The 26,025-nt window shown below is 39.8% G+C and overlaps 1 protein-coding gene across 3 annotated transcripts in view; it reads left to right on the top strand.

Annotated features, from left to right (window-relative positions):
* LOC135211011 (uncharacterized) overlaps positions 1-26,025 on the top strand; it is a 353,541-nt gene that overhangs the window by 319,658 nt on the left and 7,858 nt on the right. For all 3 annotated transcript variants that reach the window (XM_064244025.1, XM_064244024.1, XM_064244026.1), the window contains one exon: positions 4,069-5,794. In XM_064244025.1, the coding sequence (XP_064100095.1) occupies positions 4,069-5,794 (1,726 nt within the window). The remainder of the gene's footprint in view (positions 1-4,068; positions 5,795-26,025) is intronic.

The raw sequence follows: 26,025 nt of genomic DNA, 5'->3' as shown, positions 1-26,025 counted from the left end.
ATAAATCACGATAAATAGAAAAAAAATCGATGTTCGGTCAACTTTGACTCCACCGAAATGGTCGAAAAACGCAGTTGTAAGCTAAAACTCTTACAGTCTAGTAATATTCAATCATTTATCTTCATTTTGAAACAAATTGGAAGTCTTTAGCACAATATATCGATTTATGGTGAATTTTTGAAAAACTTTTCCCTTCCCTCCGTGCTCGGAATCTCTGCTGCAAATCTCTGAAATGCTTTCGTCACATTGTCATAATATTTGCTCCGTTTCATATTAGCCGTTACATAGAGTTTTATATATGAAAATGTGCGCAATTTCATGTAGAATACAACAAAAAGTAATTCATGGTCGTAGCTTTTTATCATTTTTGAAATATTTGCATGTAAATCATGATAAATAAAAAAAATCGACATTTGGTCAACTTTAACTTGACTGAAATGGTCGAAAAATGCAATTGTAAGCTAAAAATCTTACAGTCTAGTAATATTCAATCATTTATCTTCATTTTGAAACAAATTGGAAGTCTCTAGCACAATATTTTGATTTATGGTGAATTTTTTGAAAAAAAAAATTTTTATGTCCACGCGTTACGAATTCATGCATCATTTTGAGATAATATTTTCTCTGTGTTGGCCTGATCATTTTACAATGTGTTATATACCAAAATGATCGCAATTTAGTGTACAATACAACAAAAAAAATTAACTCATTAGCTTTAACTGTTTTGCTCACAGCGCGATTTGTATACAATTATATATGAAATTTTTTTTTGCGCTGTCATATATTCCATTATTTATATGATAATGATATTTTTTTTCATTTCTGATGGTTGCATACCAAACTTCAGGCAATGACAAAAAAAGGAGCCAAAAATGAACTCTTAATCTTGTTGAAAACTAAGCATGCTGTGATTAAAAAAAAAAAAAAAAAAAAAAAAAAAAAAAATTTCCGCTTCGGCGCTCATCCCGAACCCCATCGGCATACAGGAGACGATTTCTGAAATACCGCTTCAGCGTTTAAGGGTTAATATAGTATTAATCAATATGACATTCCAAGGTTACAACACTTTTCAATTATATTTATCAGACATTTTTTCCACGTTTACGACATGTTCCAGGGTTACGATGCTTACAACGCTGATCTGGCAGAAGAAATATGACTCCAAAAATGCAAAATAATCAATATTTGAAGGTTTTTTTTTATAGAAAATGCAATAAGAATGTAGTTTACATAGTTTTTAATGGGTAAAATGCATTAAAAGTAAGGTTTTCTTAGGATTTTTTACAATGTGCCGGCTTACGACGATTTTCGGCTTACAATGCGTCTCAAGAACAGAACCCCCGTCGTAACCTGGAGGCTGCCTGTGTTAATATTTGAAAATTAGTAAGTCATTTTTGTATCATTAAAAAATATATATTTTAATCTTAAAAATAACGTAAAAATACTCATGTGATTATTTTCGTCGGAAAACCCCGCGAATAGGCAAATTCCCAGCAAATAATGAGTAGATATGGTCCAGAGAGAAATTCACGAATACGGGGCCCCCCACTGTACATATCCATAAGACGTGTACCAACCATGGCCCCAAGACACGCAACATTGCCAAAGAGAGCTTCTTGAAGCCGGTTGACTCTTAAGATCACAACTTCTTCCAGGAGAACGAGGTATCTGACCTTGGACCAAGGAAGCCTCACGTTCCCGACTGTCAACCACAGTCTTGTCGATACACAGCTTGGACCACTCCCATCTACAACTTTCAACCTTTTAATCAGCACCTTATTGTCCTTACTCCGACGAACTGGAACCAGAGCAGATGAAGGAGTACCTAAAAAACATTAGCACATACATGCAAGCCTGAAACTTGTCCGCATACAGAAGATGAGGACTCGACACTCATACTGTCACGAACATGTCCATGAGGAGAGACACGGCCGTAAAGAGATGTCGATGCATTACCAGCGCACATTGGAGAGACACTACCATGTAACAAAGACGAAGATGCCTCCCTTCCGCAAACTCCACTGCCAATCCCACGAACTCAAACCTGCTATGAGGGAGTATGACCCTGCAGGGCAGCTGGAGAGGCACTCTTCTCACTTGCACGGACACGGACGTGCATGGGGGAGACACAGTTGTGAGAGGCAGAAGGTGATGCACTCCCTCCACTCGCAGAAGACGCAACCGCAAAGTCCTTGATCCTCCAACATCTGATATGATGACGACGCGGCGATGGAGAAGGAGAAGGAGATAAATCTCATTCCCTACGAGATCTCTAAGAAGCAGGTGAAGAGACCTTACGTTTACGAACAGTCTCTGTCGGAGCATAGGCAGAAAATTCTCTTCCAAAACAGAGTCCAGCCTCTTGAAGTCTGCTTGAAACAATGCCTTGGATAGCTCAGCGAGAGAGGACGATGACGTCATAGCGGGAAGCAATGACATCATAGAGATGGGAGGATGAGTGGCTGCTTCAACCGACGTCACAGGTTGAGAGGGAGCTGGGAGTGACATCATGACATCTCTATTACCAGAGCTAGTTGATGGCCTCACTGGCAGAGCGATAAGGAGTGACCCAGGGACTGAAGGTGAGGATCCAGAAGATGGCTGCACATGAGAGCCAACGTAGAGTAGTCCAGGGGGAGGCGGGAGAGCAATGGGTGGGGGCCACATGAGCCTCCAAGAAATGCGACAACAGACCCTCCAAGGAGGTTGAACCCTGTAGCCCAAGCAACGCCAAGACTGCCGCCATTTTGGAGGACACTGAATTTGAAACAGAGGAATTAGATGAAGCAGTCTCCTCACTCCCGGGAAGATAATCGTAACCCGAAGGAGAAGGGGCTACATTAAACATAACATCACCCTGTGGCACTCCCGATACTTCCTTCGATGAATCAGTGGAAGAAAAGCAAGGCGAAACAGGAACACCAGAACTAGCATCAGGAAGAGTAATCAAGGGAGAGGGAGCAGCTGAATCATCCAGACAAGGAGAAGAAATCCCTCCCAAGAAGGAAGAGTCAAAACTCTGCGATATTCCCTCTTCCTATAAAACACCCTCCACTGCGACTTAGGTCAGGCACGACATTCTGGGCAGGGATTAGTCACTGTACAAAAATTGCTCTGCTACTACTGCAAGTCGTATGCGGATCTGTGGCTGACAACGCCAAAAACCCTGAGCATAGAAAACCCTGAATGCCCAGGCACATGCAGTGATGAGGTCGTGAAGACTTGGAGGAAGCCATAATAATAAATACACACACTGAAAGACAGAACACAGGCACGAATAACTGGCTTGGAAGGAGAGCAAAGCATAAGCGTCTACTCCCCAAGGTGGTTAAGGAAAGAATAAAGCGTCACAAGGTCTAAGGAGCGGTCTCTGAACAACTTTCACCTTGTACATGCAGGCGTTGCCAGATCTCACAGATTCCTTGCTTTACAATCTTTGATTATTTTAACCAGTTACCAGCTGGCGCTTGGAAAATTTCCTGTTGTTAAGACCGAATGTTTGTTCCCCATATGAACAACATGTTTAGTGATTGTCCAGGTTTTATCCAGCAATGTATATCAAATGTCAGAAATAAATCTTTGGAAGAGATTTTTAACAAATCTTCAAAATTTTTTGACTTTATTTATTCAGTTTTTCAGAATTTACAGTATATAATATAAAGTCTAATATAGTTCGACAAGAACATATCCTGCAGATCAGCCTTGTGAGTCAAGAATACTAGTTCAATGGCCTGGTTAAACATTGTTGATAATACCTGTACGTAATAGTTTTATATTTAACATAGATTTTTTCATTTAACATCAGTTCTTTACAAAATGGAAAACATTGGATTGGTAGATTTTGTACATAAAATGGAAGAAAAAATTCGATTTTTGGTATATGCCTATTACTAAAAAAATATATATATATTTTCATGAAATGTGTGGGATTTTTCTAACTAATGTACCACTGCATAAATTCTCTTCTTTACTGTCTTGATCCTTTGTTTATGATATTTATGCTATTTCAGACTTCTTTTTTTTGTGTAACTCAAAATATAAATGTGATTGTAGCCTTTTAATTTTCAGGCTGATGACAAGGGTAACCAGGCTCCCATCTTAGCTCATTTAGAGCATATTGAAGACCCATTAGAAGGCCCCAGCTGGTGGTATGCCGATTCTTCATCTAGTCGAGGAAGAGGCAGAGGTCGAGGTCGAGGGCGTGGCAGAGGGAGAAAAAGAGGTCATTCTAGATCTTCTCATGGTTCCTCAATAAATAGTGTAAATTCTTCAATTGAAGCTTCAAGTGAAAGTGAAGAAGATGAATCAGTTAGGAAGAAAAGTAAATCCCATGTTAATGATGATATAAAAATTGACAATGATTCAGCTGCTGCATCTGAGGATTCAACGCAGATTTTGGAGCATAGCTATTTGGCTTCTCCCAAAACAATGCTAGCTAAACTTGAGACTTTAGAAGCAAAGGTAGGGCGCCGCTCTAAATCAAAGTCAAAGGGGCGATCTTTGAGAATCAGCGAGGCAGTTGTATGTAATGTTGAAAATCAGCAACAACAAACAGTTGCAGGTATGAAAAAGGATATTGCCATTGTTCAGGCTGGTGATTTTTCCTCAAAAGATTGTGGAGCTTTAGAAGTGGATGGCAAAAGCCAGTCATCCAGTGATCGAAAGCTATGTGAGGATGTTTGTTCTGACATACCTCAGAGAACTGCAAATGATTTTTTTATTCGAGACAGTGATTTAACATGTATTGGAGACATAAGTATGGATATTACAGAACCAATCTCAAAAATTCTTTCCCAAACTACTACAGAAATTAAGAAAGGGGAAATAAAAGATGATGTAAACAAAAACACAGAAAAGAAATTTTTCAGAAATAAAACTACATCTCAAGCACAGTCAGAAACTGGCAAAACACCCTTTGATTTATCACTTATGGAGGATTCCTATATGACAATCCCACCATACTCATCCCAAAAGAATGTTGAGAAAGAAAATATGCCTCCAGAAGCAAGCACAAATGATCCAAAAGATGAAATTGGCAAATGTGATGTAAATTTGAGGAGAGTTTCAGTTGTTTTAAAAGATATCATGAAGTCTTCAGAATCATTAAATATAACATCTGATGACAGTGTAATGTCACCAGCAGAAAATGAATTGAAGCCTGATGAAATAACTAATGCTGTTGATGAAAAAAAATCCACTCAAGAAAACAATAAGCCTAATTCAAGGAGTAGGAGAAACATTTGTTTTACAGTTAAAACACTGGTTTCAGATGGTGAAGTAGAAGACATTGATGACCTTTGGACACCAGAAAAAAAGAAACGAAAAAGTACTACTAAAAAACCACCAAAGCCTACTGACTTGAAAAAGAAAAACTCAGAAATCAGAGACTCTTTATCCGCTCCCAAAAAACAGACTAAAAGGAGAGTTAAGAGTGAATTAATTGTCCCAACCACTACTCAGATTTGTGAAGTAAAGGAGGAAGATGTAAAAAATGGTCTGTGTTTAACAAACAATGAAACAAAAAATTCAGTAACAGTGAATAAAGCACGATATAGTGTTGATAATGATTTCAAGACTCCTTTAAATGACTGTTATGTGAAAATTTGTAGAACTCCTCTGAAGGAAGTTGATGATACTTGTATATCGCCAGATGAAGAACTCCCAGATTTTGGATTACTCTACCGGAAATTGAGTACCAATGATTCCTCTGTGCCTGTTAACAACAGCTGCTGTATAAAGTCAGATACAAAGATTGGGGCCAAGGAGAAGGTACCAATGGATTGTGGCATATTAGGCAAGTATATCATTTTAGCATGCTTTGTAGAAATCTAGGGCAAAATATTTGACAAGGTTCTTTAATTTTCCTATGTTCTGTGCATGTCCTACCTGAATCCTTGTCCATTACAGGTCTTCACATACTGTATATAGTACATCCTCTGTCCATTATTTCATGAGTTCTCCTCCCTATCAACCTCTTATATAATTGTTTATGCTCTTGTCTTTTCTTCTCTTCATTTGCTCGTTTTCAAGATATCTTAGATTTTCAGCTCTGAGACAGCACTTGATACAGTGGACCCCCACCTATTCAGACTTCAGGATTCGTGACATCACTGATTTGTGGATTTTTCCATGGAGAAAGAGAAATATTCACTAATGGATGTATTTTCATGACTACATTTTTTATGATAAAACAGAACTATAAAATAGGCAGTTATAAACATTTTTATAGGGGTTTTTTGGTGTTTGAACTTTTAAAACAGGTAGTTAGTTATAAGGGTTTTTAGAAATGTGTCAAGTATTCACAGATTTTATCTATTCACGGGGGACTATGGTCTATGTCCCCCGCGAATCCCGAGGGTTGACTGTATTTAAGTCTTCCCCAAACAAATAAAACTTCAAATCAAAGAGTGGTGAACCACCACTCCCAGTTAAAGTGGTCATGAATTATTGATTCAGTAAATGTGAACATAATTTCCCTTACATAATAGAACTTTCTCTCCTTGGATTTTATTATTATTATTATTATTATTATTATTATTATTATTATATTATTTTGAAGGTAGGAGACCCTCTCTCAAGCATGTTTTGTTTGCTTGTATGGTGTTTTTGTGTTGCATGGAATGACTTCTATCACCAGAAATACACATCTCTGACCCCTCAGTGGAATGCCCGAGAATTGAACTCGCAGCCACCGAGGTAGTAGGCCAACACCATACTGACTACGCCACTGAGGCACTTTGTAAAGAGAATGGCAGCATCAGTGGAAATGATTTTATATATGGTCTTCTCAATTCTTATTATTTTCTTCTTACCAGTGTTGATATTTGCTAATAACGGGCTGATGTTTATATTCTGGAAAAGGAAATGGTTTCTAGAAACATTAATTTATTCATATGGTAGTTAAAAATGGTGTCTGATTGCCATAGAGTTCGCAAATTGCAGAGTCTAGAAATCAGGATTTGTGGTATTCTCGTGTGTAGAACCATCTTCGTTGTTTTCTAAGGGTGTAGTGGAATTCCGTTTCCAACTGTATCATTGGTTCATTCTCAAGGAAGAGTGGGGTTGTTCTGGTTGGAATGGGGTCACTAGACAGTTAGACAGAGCACCCGGGACAGTATAAGTACCATCTAATGGCCTCATTCCAACAGAAAAAGCCCACCGTTCCTTGAGAATGAACCAATGATATGGTTGGAAATATTGGAATTCTGCTATGCCCTTAGAATACGAAGATTCTACACATAAGAATGCAACAAGTCCTAATTTCCAGACTGCAATTTACAAACTCTATGGTGATCAGATGCCATTTGTAACTACCATGCTTTAAAAAATCACTGTAAATGCAGGTGACTTCATTATGTAAGTGAATATATGTACAGGAAAATGACAGGCAGAAGGTCAATACCAAGAGCTTCCTCATGTTTATTCAAGCATTGCTGGGGCACAAATGAAATACAGTTGGAAAGGTTAGAAGGTAAGGAAAAAGATCAAGAATACCACACAGTTAATTGTCAAAAGGTTGAAAATAGAAAAAAAAAATCTAAAGATTTTTCTGGCTGCATATGTGAAATTCCTTGTAAAAAGTGTGATATACAGACAAACTAGAAAATCATTTTCACAATGAATCAAACAACAACAATATTCTGTGAGAACTGGTCAAATGTCAAACGAACTGTTTGCACACACAAGAGATTTAGATCATCCTGTTAACTGGAGTGAATCAAGATCTTTAGTCCCTTATAGCGTCATAGTTAAAAGGAATATCATTGAATCTTGTTTCATCATGTCAAATAATGGAAGTTCTGAAGTTAAGTCTTGGTTTGTTTAAACTAGATACATATTTATTTTTAGTTTATATGTGGATTAACTACCATATGAATATATAGTGTGGGGTTCTGGGTTGCATCCTGCCTCCTTAGGAGTCCATCACTTCTTACTATGTATGCTGTTTCTGGTAGCGCACTCTTCTGCATGAGTCTTGAAGGTACTTCAACATCTAGTTTTTCAGGTTAGTTTTCCAGGGATCATGGGATAGTGCCTATGTTTTTTATGCTATTCTCATCTCGTAGCTTTATCCCTTCAGTCCATGTCACTTTATTATTATTATATTATTGGGTATTTGAGAGTGGCTGGTGCTGGCTCTCTCTCTCTCTCTCTCTCTCTCTCTCTCTCTCTCTCTCTCTCTCTCTCTCTCTCTCTCTCTCTCTCTCTCTCTCTCATTATTATTATTATTACTACTATTGTACTAAGGAAGCAGACTGTGTCTTAAGCATAATTTTTGATAATGTAGTCACTGTCTCATCCTCAGGGGATTAACCTTTCTATTGTCTATCCAGAGCTCCATGGTGACCAGACTAATGTCAAAGATTTCTCTTAACTGTTCTTATGGCTGGGTATGTGATAGAGTAGCATAAATTGATTCAGTATAAGAGGGCACTTGCTATTATCCTCAACGAACACTAATACCCAGTTTACCTATGTCAAAACCTCAAGAAGAAGTGTTTATGCGCATACACACCATCATATTATTTACATGCAACCAAAATCCAACCAAGCTGTCTTTCTCTTTCTGATTCAGCTAAGTGCATAATTTTAAGTTCCAGTTAAATTTTTTTTAGTTTAAACTGTGGAGCAATGATTTATTGTGCATGAAAAGCCGTAAGTTGAAAGCAAAGTGTATAATTTTAAGTTTCAGTTAAAATTTTTTTAGTTTAGAATTTGGAACTATAATTTTGTTGTGCATGAAAAGCCGTAAACCGTTGTGTTTCACCAATACATGTCGGAGCTAACAATTTATGAACTTTAGCTCTGAGAGTTTCATTCTTCTCTTTTTTGTTTCATTATCGAAGTTCATGGAAACATCTAAGTTGAAAGCTAAGTGCAGAATTTCAAGTTTCACTTAAAAATGTTTAGTTGAGACTATGATTGTATCATGTGTGAAAAGCCATAAACCGGCTTTTTCGCCAGTACACATTGACGCTTCTTACATTTTGTTTTGTGATCGTTAGTCGTTAGCTATTTGTAGAAGCGAAAATTGTTTTGAAGAATTTATCATTCTATTTAGAAGTTTTATCTTAAGAAATGTTCCACAATTATATTATTAATACATGGAAAATCTGCTCAGATAATGCTGTTGGCATTAGCCTACCAGGCAGTAGTCTACAATCTACATACATTGATTCAGTGGGAATACGTTAGCAAGACTGTAATAGATATTGTCTGTAGCCTGTAACCTAGGAAAATATATCCTTAACTGTTAATGGACAGATTATCCTTGGGAGTAGTAATACAGTGGTACCTCGAGATACGAAAGGCTCAACTTACGAAAAACTCGAGATACGAAAGCAAATGCGAAAAATTTTACGGCTCTATATACAAAAATTGCTCAAGATATGAAAGGTTGTTGCTGTAAAGTCCGAGATTCGCCCAGAACACCGATAATAATTTTGAAACTCGCGCGCCGCCAACAGAGTAGACTCGCCACCATCCTCCCGCTCTCCCATTGGTTCCTGATGCTAGTAACTGCCATGAGGTCCTTCTCTCCTATTGGTCAGCATCCCTCCCATGATGCATCTACATAGCGGCATGCTTCTTCGGCCACTGCACGGCATCATCTGTATCGTACACACACGGTATTCGTTCGTTCTAACGATTTCGTTTAGTAACGTAAATTTGTTAGTGATTTCGTTGTAGTATACTTTATCGTATTGTGTGAGAACTTTACTACATACGTATATGTACTACATAACATAATTACGTACAGTATATACGTAGTCATGGGTCCCAAGAAACTTGAAATTCATGGAAAGAAGAGGATGCTCTCTTTGGAGATGAAGATGAAGATTATCAAGAAGTATGAAGCTGGTATGCGATTGAGTGTGATCGCCAAGGAATACGGCCGAAATCCGTCAACAATCGGCACCATCCTTAAGCAGAAGGATGCCATCAAAGCAGCTACACCTTCCAAGGGCGTCACTATTTTGTCCAGCAAGAGGACCCACGTGCACGATGAAATGGAAAGGCTTCTTGTGTGGATAAAAGAAAGAAATCGCTGGCGATACGATAACGGAGATGGCAATCTGCAACAAGGCCAGCTCTATTTTTGGCGATTTGATTGCCCAGGCCGAAGATGACGGAGGAGAAGGGACATCAACGCCAACCCCAGACTTCAAGGCTTCTCACGGGTCGTTCGAGAAATTCCATAAACGGACTGGCATCCATTCGGTGGTGCGGCATGGGGAGGCAGCCAGCTCGGACACGAAAGCGGCCGAAGCCTTTAAAAAGACGTTCGACGAGATGATGACCAAGGAATGCTACATTTCTCAGCAAGTCTTCAACTGTGATTAGACTGGCCTTTTTTGGAAAAAAATACCTCGTCAGAGGTACATCACGGAGGAAGAGAAGAAGCAACCCGGGCATAAGCCTATGAAAGACAGGGCTTAGCCTAAGGCCCCACCGAATCCGGCGCGGCGCGTCGCGTGCGTCCAACACGGCTACGCGTTTTGTGCGTTTCGATCAACTGTCATAGTTCAAACACGAGTGGCCCCACACGGCGCATGAGCGTGCGTGGCGTCAGGTGCGTTGCTGGACTAGACGCACAAGGAACAAAACATTTTGTTTTTAGCCGCACGTGGACGTGCGTCTCCAAGCTGGGGTCCGCATGAAGGAAGAAATTGTGGTAGACCTACAACAACCTGCATTTGAACCACCAGCCCAACTTTGAGTTATAATCAAATGTGTTGATTTGTGGTTATGATAAAGGATTAAAGTATTTTTTTTATTATATTCTAATGGATACATTTATGTAAATATCTTTGTTTCAGAAGTTCCTGTATCAAAGTGTTCAGTTAACACACAATTCTACGTATCTTAATTTTTGTATTAAATAAAATAAAGTGCAACTTTAATTTCGAAATCACTAATCCTTCCCTCAGAGTTACTACAAGTTTCTTACGTTGATACGGATCTTCTGTAATTGTTATCAAATTTTGATATTCGAGATATAATGCCCTCGTGAATTAAGTCAAAGGTTTTCCGCGGCATCCGACAATATTTTAAAAAAACTTGTCTGGACGCTATCGTAACTTATGAAAGAGTTTTGCATATTCACTCTTTCCTCATCTAAAGTTATGTCATAAGTCAAGATTTTCCTACTGTTCAACGCCTCTAATTTGGTTGACAGCACCGAGTCAGAGGAAAACCTCGCGCTCTCCCTTCATAACGGCAAGTACTGGTGATGTGGTGAAGTTTGAATTGTCCGTCTTATAACCGTCACTCGTTTGTCTGGTTGGGCCACACGCGCAGAAGACGGAGACGCTTGTAGACGGATAGCCGTGTTGCACGCACGCGACGCGCCGCGACGGATTCGGTGGGGCCTTAGCCTTATGCTAGCAAGTTGTTCGAACGCCAGTGGGGATTGCAAGGTGAAGCCCCTACTTGTCTATCATTCCGATACTCCTCGAGCCTTCAAGGTCCACAAAGTGCTTAAGGAGAAGCTTCCAGTGATGTGGAGGGCTAATGCGAAAGCCTGGGCAACGAGGCTTTTGTTCACTGAGTGGGTAAATCTGTGTTTCAACTCGACAGTGAAGAAATTCTTGGAAGAGAAGCGCCTCCCTCTTGAAATGCCTGCTGGTGTTGAACAATGCCCCTGCTCACCCTCCTGGCCTTGAGGAAGATATCCTAGCAGAGTATTCCTTCATCAAGGTTCTTTATCTTCTACCTAACACCACCCCTCTCCTCCAGCCCATGGACTAGCAAGTGATATTGAACTTCAAGAAGCTGTATACAAAACATCTTTTCAAGAGATGTTTCGACATCACCGATACCACAAACCTCACCTTGCGTGAATTTTGGAAGGAGCATTTCGATGTTGTGATATGCATCCGACTCATCGACCAAGCTTGGCAGGAGGTTTTGAGGCGAACCTTGAATTCCTCGTGGAGGAAACTCTGGCCTGATGCCGTATCTGCCCGAGACTTCGAGGGATTTGACGTGGGCGAAGCTGGTGCTGCAGATTCAGAAACAGTTGACGATCCTGAAACTGTTTCGCAACCAGATCGTGACGAGATCGTTGCAGTCGGCAAGTCCATGGGGCTGGTCGTCGACGAGGACGACATCAATGACCTTCTCGAGGAGCACCAAGAGGAGCTTACGATGGATGACCTGAAGGAGTTGGAGGCCATGCAACATAACATCGTTCAAGAGGAGTTCTCTAGCAGCGGCGAGGAGGTGGACAACGACTCTATGACAACGGCAGAAATTAAGGATGCTCTAGCTGCTTTTCATAAGGTGCAATCATTCGTAGAAAAGAGACACCCCAAAAAGGCTTACACAGGTCGTATGCTTGCACAGTTAGATGACGTTTGCCCGAGTCGTTTCAGGAACATTGTCAAAAGTAGGTAGAAGCAATCTTCCTTGGATGCTTATTTTTTAAAGAGGCCTTTAGTAGGAGTAGTAAGCAAAAAGGAAAAACTAAGAAAGTTGAAAGTGGTGAAGAAGTTGAAATTTTGTATAAAAAAAAAAAGTAATAAAAAAGTAAAAAAATGTAAAAAATAAAAAAAAAGGACAAAAAAATTTTTAATTTTAGTTTTGTTCATGAAACTTACCTGTCAGATATATATATACAGTGGGGCCTCGCTTAGTCGCGGATCAGCAATCACGGATTCAGTTAATCACGGGTTTTTCCTTGGACTACTTCTCAGTCTATATATCCTGGTGTGAATCACAGCATCTCGTGCTTGTCCGGTGGTAGGCTAAGCCTCGTCCGGTTCCGATATAACCAACAAATGCATGAACAGGATTTCACATTATGATATTAACTGACATAAAGGTAATAAAACCATTCTCACCTTATATATATTGGCATATCTTCATAATATATAGCCTATTCATGGAATAATTCCACGTCATTGACATCAACTTGTAGTTGAGCGGCCAGCAGAAATGTAAACATTGAGTTACACTTCACAGCACCTTTGTCATTCTTAACCTTTTAGAAATGTTAATAGTAGTAGTTTAATTAAAGTAGTAATAACATTTAGGAAAACATAAATTTTCAATTCGAACTTCATTATTGTTTTGGTATAAGTAATCAACTTCTCTGAACACTGCAGTCATACAAACGAATAGATTATCGTATGTTGTTTGCAATCGGCGACGAAGCGTAAACGTAATAAAACCATTTTTACCTTATATATTATTGTCATATATTCATAATAAAATGCAAATCTTATATATTATTGGCATATCTTCATAATTAAAAGCCTCTTCAAGGAATAATTCCTTGGGGAATCCATTTTTCAAAAGACAAAAATACACTTTACATGTTTACAGTATACAATGAACAATGATTACTTCATTTTGATGTGATTACATTAATATTACAATATGGTTCTCTAAGCAATACAGTAACTATTTTTTATCATAAATGTATATTCACTCACGAAAAAAATACATATGACCACCGTGACGTCACCGTTCTACAAAGTACCGATGTATTTTTACGTAAGTATCCTCTAAACTCTGTCATAAATCACTTTACTTACTTTTTTGTGAAGCCCAAATGCTATGTATATTCCGGAAAATTAACGAAATCACGAATTTTATCATAGAGCAAGATTTGCTGATTACTGTTTTCTTCTTCTTTTCATGACTAAATGCATTTTTAGAATAAAACTCATTCACAAATTTTCAAATACTATGAATGTAATAGCAAAATCTCGCTCTCTCTCTCTCTCTCTCTCTCTCTCTCTCTCTCATCACTTATAGAAAAAAAACTATAATACTGATCTATTATTATCGTAATAAAAGAACAAGATGGTCCCCGAAAGAATAAAAATATGTGTTGCTATACTTTTATTTTCTGTGATTTACGAAACTGTGCTTCAATACAACTTTTATAGTTGACTGAATGATTATCACATAACAGTATACAAGAGAATATCTTATCACTATCCATGTTTCATTTCTTATCATCTTAAAATATCTAAAATACAAATTTCATAGTTATTCTCGTGCTAAGATAGTCAACAATACTCTAGTCCCAAGCTGCTCTCTCAAGCTATTCTCGTCCTAAGCTGCTATCTCAAGCTATTCAAGTCTCTCGTCACAAGCTTTTCTCTCTCTTCTCTCTCTCTCTCTCTCTCTCTCTCTCTCTCTCTCTCTCTCTCTCTCTCAATGAAATATGAATTACTGTATCATAATATCATTCACTATCCATGTTTCATTTCTTATCATCATAAAATATTTAAATTAAATTCAATTTCATTGTTATTCCGAGCTAAGATAGTCAACAATACTCTAGTCCCAAGCTGCTCTCTCAAGCTATTCTCGTCCCTAAGCTGCTATCTCAAGCTATTCAAGTTACTCTCGTCAAGCTGTTCTGTTCTCTCTCTCTCTCTCTCTCGTCTCTCCTCAAGCTCTCAGTCTCTCTCTCTCCTCTGCATCTCTCTCTCTCTCTCTCTCTCTCAATGAAATATGAATTACTGTATCATAATATCATAAACTATTATGTGCAAAGTTAATAATAATAATAATAATAATTCCATTAATAAATTCGTTTCTTTTAGCAACTAAATTGTTTTCCAAAATAATTCTTTCGGTAATAAACGTCCATCAGCTGATTCTAAACGTAAACAAAAGACAAAACTAGATTTTTATTGCTGTATTTTGCTGTTTATACATTAATATTATAGTTGGGTGCTGTAATCATTACAGTAAATCATGTTTTTTATCATAAATATGTTCATTCACGAAATAGATATACTATGCACTTTAAGTTTGGTGCAGCAGCCAAATCATGAAAATAGGAAGAAATTGTTAGGTAATTATAATTTTGTTTGCTGATCTGATACAGGGGAAATTGAAGATAGGAAAGAATAACTTTGAAACTGTCTTGAATTTAGTTTAAGGTGATAGTTGAAGAAATATTTGGTGCTTGAACTAAAGTAGGCAGTTATAAACATTGAAATAGTGGTCTTGGGTGGGTTAATTATTAAAGTATTTTTTTTCGGTTTAAAGCAATTTTCAGGGGGGGTGGGGACCAGGATAACACGGGTATTTACTTATCACGGGGGGTTCTGGGCCCTATCCCCCGTGATTAACGAGGCCCTACTGTAGCTGTATTTTCTGAAATCCGACAGAATTTTAAAAACTTCCGACACACGCAGTGGTCGGCCAGGTGGTTAGTACCCATTCCCGCCGCTGGGAGGCGGGTATCAGGAACCATTCCCATTTTCTATTCATAATTTTTCTGTCGCCAGTGCTGAAAACACCTGTTTTCAGTACCTCCGTCTTAGGATTTTGGAAACTTCATTGCCGCTAAGTATCCTAATTGTCTTTTGATTTATTTACTTGGATTTGTGGCTAGGTATACGCTATCTTAAATTGATTTGAATTTGATTCATTTTTGCATAAGATATCTGAATCTAGTTAGGCTAGTTTCAGACAGGGTTGTCTGCAAAGATAGGGTGTGGCTACCGAAAGCTTCGGTAGATCCGCACTTGGTATGTATGAGGGGTATGGGTCTTGCTTCTTTGTTGAGATTTGTCATGTAAGGAGTGTGAGACTTTGTCTATTCCGTAAGGAAGACGTATGATTCGTATGTACGCAATTAATCAGTAAACATGTCTAATTCCGTAAGGAAGACGTATGATTCGTATGTACGCAATTAATCAGTAACAAAAGTCAGGGTAGTGAACCTGCTAACCTTCCTGTAGACTTTATTTTGCCTAACCCTGTAGTATGGCCTACGGGCTATGAATATGTCTACGAGAGGTGCTCGCTCTCCTTCATTGCTGTGAAGAGTGCTACTTCTGTAATTGTTACTCCTAACCCTGTAGTGTTGCCTTCGGGCCCTAAAACAGTGTCTGTAGAGGAATTGCCCTTTCTCTGATACTCTTTCGATTCGTAACTTAGAATCGAAAGTGCTTGCTTTAGAGAGCAAAAGTGAAGTGCAGAAGTGCAGTGATACCCCTTGTGTAGTGGAGGGTGCGCCAGATCGGCCTCGTTTCGCCTCTAGGTCGGGACCTCTGCTTGACTCCCAGGACCCGGGGAGAGAGCATGTCGAAAGCCGAAGGAGGGTTACAAGGAACCCCCACCGATCTGGCGTGCCTTCGGCAGTATCTGATGAAACTCCCCAGACTGCCAAAGTGCGTGCGCGTGCACGAATCCTGAAGGATTGCTTCTCGTCCTCCGAAGCGTCCTCCCGTGCAGGGGTTGGAGCTTTCGGAAGGACTCGCGCCCTCTAAATAGAAGCTTTATAGAAGAGGACTCTTCACGTCCTCTCTCTCTCTCTCTCGTTATGCGTTTCAGTGAGAAGTAAGAAGGCGAACGTCGCCTGAACTCGTGTCCGTCTTTCCACCGAGAAATACGTAAAAGAAGTCATAGTAGCAGGAAGCTTTTGAGAGCGGACGTCCGAGCTTTATTACTGTCAGAATAAGAAGGCGTTCCCTCTCGACTTGGACGGGACGCTCGGATGGACGCCAGGTGCGCGCGGGTGCACGCCGAGCCCGCGCCAGTGCACGCCAAGCGCGCGCCAGTGCACGCCAAGCGCGCGCCAGTGGACACCGAGCGTGCACCAACGCACGCCAGGTGTGTCGCCTGGCTGAACGTTTCTGTTGAACTCTTCAAGCTCTTGTTTCAGATTTGGGCCTAAAGAATTTTTACCTCTACCTTCTACCTCACCTGCAAAGAATGTGAAGTAGGCAGTGCTTCGGAGGAAACTTAAAGTGAACAGACAACTTCTTCTTCGAAACCCAGCAAGACATCGGGTTTCGTGAATTCAAGAGGTCTCTGTCAATTAATATTGCTTTTCGCATAGGTGGATGGAGTTAAGGAAAGCTCAAGGGAAGATCTCGTTTGCTCTACCGCAGTTAAGGGTTATGTAAAAGCTCGACGTCCTACACGTCATGACGCTCGACTACTTTCGGTAGGACTGCCAATAAATTTAAGTTGCAAGCTTTTTAGTCCATCTGAAAGGGCTTTTCAGATGATAGATTTTGTTAGTTCCTAAGTTCGGGACTACGCTGCCGAAGTTGAACATCGGGGTCCTACCTGCTGAAAGCCTAGTCTCTTATCAGGATTCTTGCCCCCTTCCTCGATTGATACGGGAATCGGAAAAATAATATGCTCGACTTCCTGGATTACGTTTTGTCAATTCAGTGATTTTCCCCCATTGACAATATACTATCGTTTTGTCAAGTAAGTGGGTATCCCCTCATTGACAAAATATCTCTTTGTCCCGTAAATGGGTTAGTTCTCATTGACAAACATCTCATTAACTTTATATTGCGTAAGCGGATAAGCTCTTATTGACAAGATTCGGAAGAGCTCTTATTCATCATTTGCAGACTCGTACAAGAAATAGACTTGTAGACTACGTCAATGACCGCTTATGTCCAGTAACATAAGAAGCTTGAGCTGTCTGCTTTGATTCTCTAAGTTTTGTTCATGAAACTTGCCTGTCAGATATGTATGTAGCTGTATTTCCTAATTCAGCTATATATACGTCTGCCAGGTAAGTATGAACAAACTTTATTGTAATATAATATCATATTTTGCCTTGCGTTATTTTACTACAGGTTGGTTCAAGTCATATACGCTTGCTGTAGTTACCTCTTCGGATGGCAACCGAGAGGTCTATTGTCTATTATTTTAAGGACATTTAATTGTTACTCCCTGCAGCCTTCCACGAGTTTCCGATTTATCTTTTACCGTTGTATGGTAGTGTTCTGACGACACAAACGCATCTATATATTTAGCGTTTTCTGTTTCGCTTAAATATACCAGCTTGAGAGTCTCTTTCTGCTAAAAAAATAACGGACCTATTTTTTCGTAGAATAGGGTAGCTGGCAACCCAGACATAAAGTTAAGAGACGACGTTCGTAAGCTGCTGGCTGCTGCTGTGTCTGTCCTCCAGTCCAACCGAGCCAGTACCAGCTCGTGCTCTGTCATGCGCGGTAGGTTACGTCTCTCTCTCCTGCGGGATTGACTGACTAACCGTATCTCTGTGCTGGCGGTTACGTCTCTCCTGCAGGATTGACTGACTTAACTGTATCTCTGTCCTACAATCACGGACTTTAGCCTAAGATTGAGGGGATTTCTTACTGAATGAATAAACATTGCATTCGTTTTGCCTTACTATGTTCAACAGAGATATCTCTTAATCCTTTCGGTGCTCGTTACCGCACGGTATAGAACTACGAGTCTACCGCAACATTGCACTTTTATATGCTCTCCTGCTTAGGCAAAGCGCAGCCTTATTAGGGAAGTAAGCATACTCGGGGAGGGAATGGATGAGCTTGCTGGGGACCATTTCCTTCCTGAAGAAGTTTGTTTCCCTGAATAGACTGCAATTCAGACCTCCACAGTTTTTTCCTACCGGGAAACTGAAATATTGTTCAAGATCTAGGAATGATTCTGAACATCTCTCAGTGCGTCTATCACCGAAGGTGCCGGACATCTGGATAGGGTTTCAGATGTCCTGGATCTTAATCTGAAAGAAGTAGAAGCAATTCGGTCGTCCCTCCAGTCCTCGAAACGAGTTCTTGGTCCCTGTTCGAGTTTACGAGAAAGAGCCTATTATAACAACAGGCGTAGAATGTAACGATCCTCTAGAGGTTCGTTACAGGATTGCAAAAGTCTGTACAAATCGTCTCGATCAACGGCAGCAACTACTGACTTCCGAGTGGAATCTTTCTTTAGAAGTATGTTGAGAGTTGTGGAGACTTTAGGGACGCCCTTTCATTCTTCTCTTCGATATGTTGAGGACGAAGAGGCTTCTTCTTCTCTGCTCCCTTATTCTCGATCCGGGATCGGTACCATTAAACGCCATCCTATGATATTGAACGGGGATGGATGTTTAGTCTCTTTTCCCCTTTTTGTTCAGTCGCTTAGGAAATTGGTAATACGAGTATTTATGACGTCACAGGGAGCGACAATGACGCTGATCGCCCCATGTTGGCCTTCAGGATCCTGGATTCACAGAGTTCACGTCCTTCCTAGTTCACTTTTCAAGGACCTTTTCCGAAAGAGTCGGTCTACTCTAACTCGAAAGGTACCTATAACCTCTCCGCTCTGAGTCTGACTACGTTCAGACTATCGAGATGTTGACAGGAATAAGATTACTGTCTTCCCTTTCCGTCTGAAGAATGGGATAAGCTGGCAGTCACAACTATTAAAGAATACGCAAATATGTTGTTGACGGCCTTTGGGCTCAGAGATTTGCTTCTGTCAAACAACAAAGCCCTTCACGATCTTTGAGTTCTGTGGAATCTCGAAACTCGCTCACCATCTACTTTTTGTCTCACCTGTTTTCTCGGAGTCAGACACTCGTGCGAGATCAGGCGACATATAGTAGCCCTGAGTTTCTTGTTGACGAAGTCGGTTGCGTTTATACACCCCCGATGATCGTGTAACATGAGACCAGGTTGGACTGTCAGGCATTCTTCCTTCGGGACTGAATTGCCTTTTTGCTCCTTTCTCCTGGCACCAGAAGCTCGAGTCAGGAGTTGCTCAGGAGTTGATTCGCTGACGATTGTTGGGTTGCGTTGATCACACCCCCAAGGTTTGCTTAGATTGAATCGCCCAGGCAGTCCAGACACTCATCCTTCAGCGAAGAATAGTGCCTTATGGTCTTCAGGGTACAGCCTTGCTGTCCTTGATTCGTCTGACTGGTCAACTGGTCGGTCACCTGACTTTAGTACAGACGGACTGACTGTGCATGTCCAGATCGAAGCTTTCAGTATGGAACTTAGACATAGTCTGAAGTTCTTGATGTCAAAGCATTCGAACCTCTCCTACCTGTTAACTTCTTGCATGTGATCAGGAAGGCCTTCTTCTAACCACCCTAGATACGACAAAGAGGGTTAGTGAGATTTTAAGCCATCGTCACAAGTTTTGGCTTAGAGAACACAAGGCGGTGTGCTCTCTAAGCCTTCCGTTGTGGCCTAAGAATGGAAACCCGTTTTGTCCTTGGGCCAGGAACTTGGAAGCAATGATGGCACAAGTTAGTGGGCAGGAGCCAGAGAGAGTCCTGTGCCCTGTCGGGTCTCTCAAGTTTTATCTACATAAGACTCAAGAAAGTCGAAGTCATTCGGGCAATCTGCAGTGTTCCGAAAAAGACCAGACTTGCCCATATTGAAGAATACCCTGGCTTTAGTGTTAAGGAGTTCTTTCAAAAATGCTCCTTCATTGTGTTTGCACAAAGATTTGAAATCTTTTTATCTGAATGCTCACGAGGTGAGGGCGCGGCCTCGGAAGCATTACAACAGAGCATGGCACTCAGCAACATCCTGAGTACCATGTTTTAGCAAAGCAACTCTGTGTTCACTTCACACTCCCTACGAGATGTGAAGATGGCATATGAGATCAGCTGCTCGCTAGGGCCATACGTGTCTGCAGACACAATCTTGGGGGCAAGAAGTACCACTCATCCTATCCTGTAGAAAATGGTTAGGAAGAGCTCTTAATTTAGTTGTTGAGTCGCCGACAATGGCGACTTCTTAACTCTTAAGCCTTAGTTAAAACACCTTAACTTTGGCTAGGTTGGTCAGGTGGTGATATATATATGTATATATATATATATATATATATATAATTAAGTTATATATATATATTATATATAATTATTATATCTATATATATATTTTATATTTACTTCTTAGCCCTCATGGTATGGTCAATATGGTCTAGTCACATCGTGGTCTCGCCCCTGTTGACAGATCATCTGGAGTGCACCAGCTATATAGGTCTCTACCTCGCTGGCAACTCTAGTAGCACAAGCAGACTTACGTGGCAGTAACCACGAAGCCAGCTATGCTAACAGGTGGAACCAAGATGTAAATCATCTGCATGCATTTGTTTCCCAAAATCCTTCTATTCTGTCCCTTCCCACCTCCAACGGTGGGATTCAGCTATATATATATATATCTGACAGGTAAGTTTCATGAACAAAATGATATTGTTATGATACAATAAAGTTTGTTCATACTTACCTGGCAGATATATATAATCAAGTACCCACCCACCTCCCCTCAGGGGACAGTGGAAATAAAAATTATGAATAGAAAATGGGAATGGTTCCTGATACCCGCCTCCCAGCGGCGGGAATGGGTACTAACCACCTGGCCGACCACTGCGTGTGTCGGAAGTTTTTAAAATTCTGTCGGATTTCAGAAAATACAGCTATATATATATATCTGCCAGGTAAGTATGAACAAACTTTATTGTATCATAACAATATCATTTTTTGTAAAGTTAAGTATTACAGTTTTGTTAATGTGTTTCGTAAAGTTAAGTGTACGTACGTATCTGCCATTTATCCTCCTCTGTCGCCACTTTCGGAGGTAGCCTCACTCTAAAGGTAAGCTTCCACATTTTACTACATACGTACATATGTACGTACAGTATTTCTTGTATACCATGCACACTAATACACTTTATTTACAGGTATATTAGCAGTACATATTAAGTTAGGTATTAAATGGACTAAATTGTTGTTGTATTTCATTGTGTATAGGTCAATTTGGCCTTACAGTAGGGCCTCGATAATCGCTGGGGATAGGGCCCCCCGTGATAAGTAAATACCCGTGTTATCCTGGTACCCCCCCTAAAAATTGCTTTAAACTGCCTACTTTAGTTCAAGCACCAAATATGTCTTTAACTATCACCTTAAACTAAATTCCAGACAGTTTCAAAGTTATTCTTTCCTATCTTCAATTTCCCCTTCATCAGATCAGCAAATAAAAGTATATTATCTAACAATTCCTTCCTATTTTCATGATTTGGCTGCTGCACCAAACTAAAAGTACATAGTATATCTATTTCGTGAATGAACATATTTATGATAAAAAAAAAACATGATTTACTGTAAAGATTACAGCACCCAACTATAATATTAATGTATAAACAGCAAAATACAGCAATAAAAATCTATTTTTGTATTTTGTTTACGTTTAGAATCAGCTGGTGGACGTTTATTACCGAAAGAATTATTTTGGAAAACAATTTAGTTGCTAAAAGAAACTAATTTATTAATGGAATTATTATTATTTTGAACTTTGTACATAATAGTTTATGATATTATGATACAGTAATTCATGTTTCATTGAGGAGGAGAGAAGAGAGATAGAGAGAGAGAGCGAGAGAGAGAGAGAGAGAGAGGAGGAGATGAGAGAGGATAGAGAGAAGAGAGGGAGAAGCAGCTTAAGATGAGAGTAACTGTTGAATAGCTTGAGAGAGCAGCTTAGGATGTGAGTACTGTTGACTAGACTAGCTCGAGAATAACATAGTGAAATTTGTATTTTAAATATTTTTATGGTGATAAGAAATATAACATGGATAGTGATAAGATATTCTCTTGTATACCGTTATAATATGTGATAATCATTGAGTCAACTATAAAAGTTGTATTGAAGCACAGTTTCGTAAATCACAGAAAGAATAAAAATATGGCAACACATGTACCTACAAATGTCGGGGACCATCTTGTTCTTTTATTATGATAATAATAGATCAGTATTATAGTTTTTTTCTGTAAGTGATAAAAGAGAGAGAGAGAGAGATTTTGCTATTTACATTCATAGTATTTGAAAATTTGTAAATGAGTTTATCCTAAAAATGCATTTAGTCATGAAAAGAAGAAGAAAACACAGTAATTAGTGAATTTTGCTCTTTGATAAAATTCACGATTTCGTTAATTTTCCGGGATATACGTATTTAGTTTGTAGAACGGTGTGACCACTATCACATTGCGTAAAAATAATATGTACGAACGAGACTGTAGGTTTGGTGACGTCACGGTGGTCATACATATTTTTTTCGTGAATGAATATACATTTATGATAAAAAAAAATAGTTACTGTACTGCTTAGAGTACCATACTGTAATATTAATGTAATCACATCAAAATACAGTGGTACCTCGAGATACGAAAGGCTCAACTTACGAAAAACTCGAGATACGAAAGCTAATACAAAAAATTTTACGGCTCTACATACAAGAATTGCTCAAGATACAAAAGGTTGTTGTTGTAAAGTCCGAGATTCGCCCGGACCACCGATAACAATTTTGAAATTTGCGCGCCACCATCTTCCTGCTTTCCCATTGGTTCCTGATGCTAGTCACCACCATGAGATCCTTCTCTCCTATTGGTCAGCATCCCTCCCATCATGCATCTACGTAGCGGTGTGCTTCTTCGGCCACTGCACGGCATCAACTGTATCGTACGCACATGGTATTCGTTCGTTCTAACGATTTCGTTTATTAACGTAAATTCGTTAGTGATTTCGTTGTAGTAGTATACTTTATCATGTTGTGTGAGAACTTTACTCCATACTTATACGTACTACATAACATAATTATGTACAGTATATACATAGTCATGGGTCCCAAGAAATCTGAAATTCACGGAAAGAAGAGGATGCTCTCTTTGGAAACGAAGATGGAGATTATCAAGAAGTATGAAGCTGGTATGCGATTGAGTGTGATCGCCAAGGAATACGACCGAAATTCGTCGACAATAGGCACCATCCGTAAGCAGAAGGATGCCATCAAAGCAGCTACACCTTCCAAGGGCATCACTATTTTGTCCAGCAAGAGGACCAACATGCACGATGAGATGGAAAGGCTTCTTGTGTGGATAAAAGACAAAGAAATTGCTGGCGATACGATAACGGAGACGGCAATCTGCCACAAGGGCAGCGCTATTTTTGGCGATTTGATTGCCCAAGCCGAAGACGACAGAGGAGAAGGGACATCAACGCCAACCCCAGACTTCAAGGCTTCTCATGGGTGGTTCGAGAAATTCCGTAAACGGACTGGCATCCATTCGGTGGTGCGGCATGGGGAGGCGGCCAGCTCGGACACGAAAGCGGCTGACTTTAAAAAGACGTTCGACGAGATGATGACCAAGAAATGCTACATTTCTCAGCAAGTCTTCAACTGTGATGAGACTGGCCTTTTTTGGAAAAAAATACCTTGTCGGATGTACATCACGCAGGAAGAGAAGAAGCTACCCGGGCATAGGCCTATGAAAGACAGGCTTATGCTTGCACTTTGTTCGAACGCCAGTGGGGCTTGCAAGGTGAAGCCCCTACTTGTCTATCATTCCCTGACTCCTCGAGCCTTCAAGGCCCACAAAGTGCTTAAGGAGAAGCTTCCAGTGATGTGGAGGGTTAATGCGAAAGCCTGGGTAACGAGGCTTTTGTTCGTGGAGTGGGTAAATCTGTGTTTCGGCCCGACAGTGAAGAAATTATTGGAACAGAAGCGCCTCCCTCTGAAATGCCTGCTGGTGTTGGACAATGCCCTTGCTCACCCTTCTGGCCTCGAGGAAGATATCCTAGCGGAGTATTCCTTCATCGAGGTTCTTTATCTTCCGCCTAACACCACCCCTCTTCTCCAGCCCATGCACCAGCAAGTGATATTGAACTTTAAGAAGCTGTATACGAAACATCTTTTCAAGAGATGTTTCGACATCACCGATACCACAAACCTCACCTTGCATGAATTTTGGAAGGAGCATTTCGATGTTGTGATATGCATCCAACTCATTGACCAAGCTTGGCAGGAGGTTTCGAGGCGAGCCTTTAATTTCTTGTGGCGGAAACTCTGACCTGATGGGATTCGACGTGGGCGAAGCTGGTGCTGCAGATTCAGTAACAGTTGACGATCCTGAAACTGTTTCGCAACCAGATCTTGATAAGATTGTTGCAGTCGGCAAGTCCATGGAGCTGGTCGTCGACAAGGACGACATCAAGGACCTTCTCGATGAGCACCAAGAGGAGCTTACGACGGATGACCTGAAGGAGTTGGAGGCCATGCAACATAACGTCGTTCAAGAGGAGTTCTCTAGTAGCAGCGAGGAGGAGGAGGACGACCCTATGACAACGGCAGAAATTAAGGATGTTCTAGCTGCTTTTCATAAAGTGCAATTATTTGTAGAAAAAAAGGCTTACACAGGTCGTATGCTTGCGCAGTTCGATGACGCTTGCCTGAGTCGTTTCAGGAACATTGTGAAAAGTAGGCAGAAGCAATCTTCCTTGGATAGTTATTTTTTAAAGAGGCCTTTAGTACTAGCAGGAGTAAGCAAAAAGGAAGAACCAAGTGATACTAAAAAACAGAAAGTTGAAAGTGGTGGTGAAGTTTAAATTTTATATTAAAAAAAAAAATGTAAAAATTAAAAAAAGAAAAAAAAAGTTTAATTTAAGTTTTTTGTAAAGTTAAGTGTCACAGTTTTGTTAATGTGTTTATTAACCCTCTTATGCCGACTGGACGTATTTTACGTCGACATTTTTTGTCTCCCGTGTGCCGACTGGACGTATTTTACGTCGACTTACAAAAGTTTTTTTTTAAATTCGCGGAAAAATACTTATAGGCCTACCAGCCTAAAACTTTAGAATCACGCGCCTTGGGGGATGCTAGGAGTTCACGGATCAAGGTGTTGTTTTGTTTACAATCGTTATGCAGGCGCGCAAGCGCGAATTTCTTTCTTGCCGCACTAAAAAGTATCTGTGACACATCTCGGAAATTATTTCGTCACTTTGACATAATTTTTGTACCATTGTAAATTAGCCGTTACATGAAGTATTATATATGAAAATGTGTGCATTTTTATGTAGAATACAACAATAAAATACTCATGATTGTAGCTTTTATCAGTTTTGAGATATTTTCATATAAATAACGATAATTGCCAAAATTTCAACCTTCGGTCAACTTTGACTCTACCGAAATGGTAAAAAAACGCAATTGTAAGCTAAAATTCTTATATTTTAGTAATATTCAATCATTTACCTTAATTTTGCAACTAATTGGAAGTCTCTAGCACAATATTTCGATTTATGGTGAATTTATGAAAAAACTTTTTCCTTACATCCGCGCGGTAACTCTTCCGAAAAAAAATCATACATGCGATTGTGGTAATGTTTGCACCATTTTAAAATTAGCCGTTATATAAAGTTTTATATATGTAAATGTGCACAATTTTATGCACAATACAACTAAAAACAACCCATGGTTGTAGCTTTTATC

Source organism: Macrobrachium nipponense, chromosome 4 (assembly GCF_015104395.2).
Source record: "Macrobrachium nipponense isolate FS-2020 chromosome 4, ASM1510439v2, whole genome shotgun sequence".
Taxonomy (NCBI): Eukaryota; Metazoa; Arthropoda; class Malacostraca; order Decapoda; family Palaemonidae; genus Macrobrachium; species Macrobrachium nipponense.
This window is presented reverse-complemented; position numbering and strand designations above follow the sequence as displayed.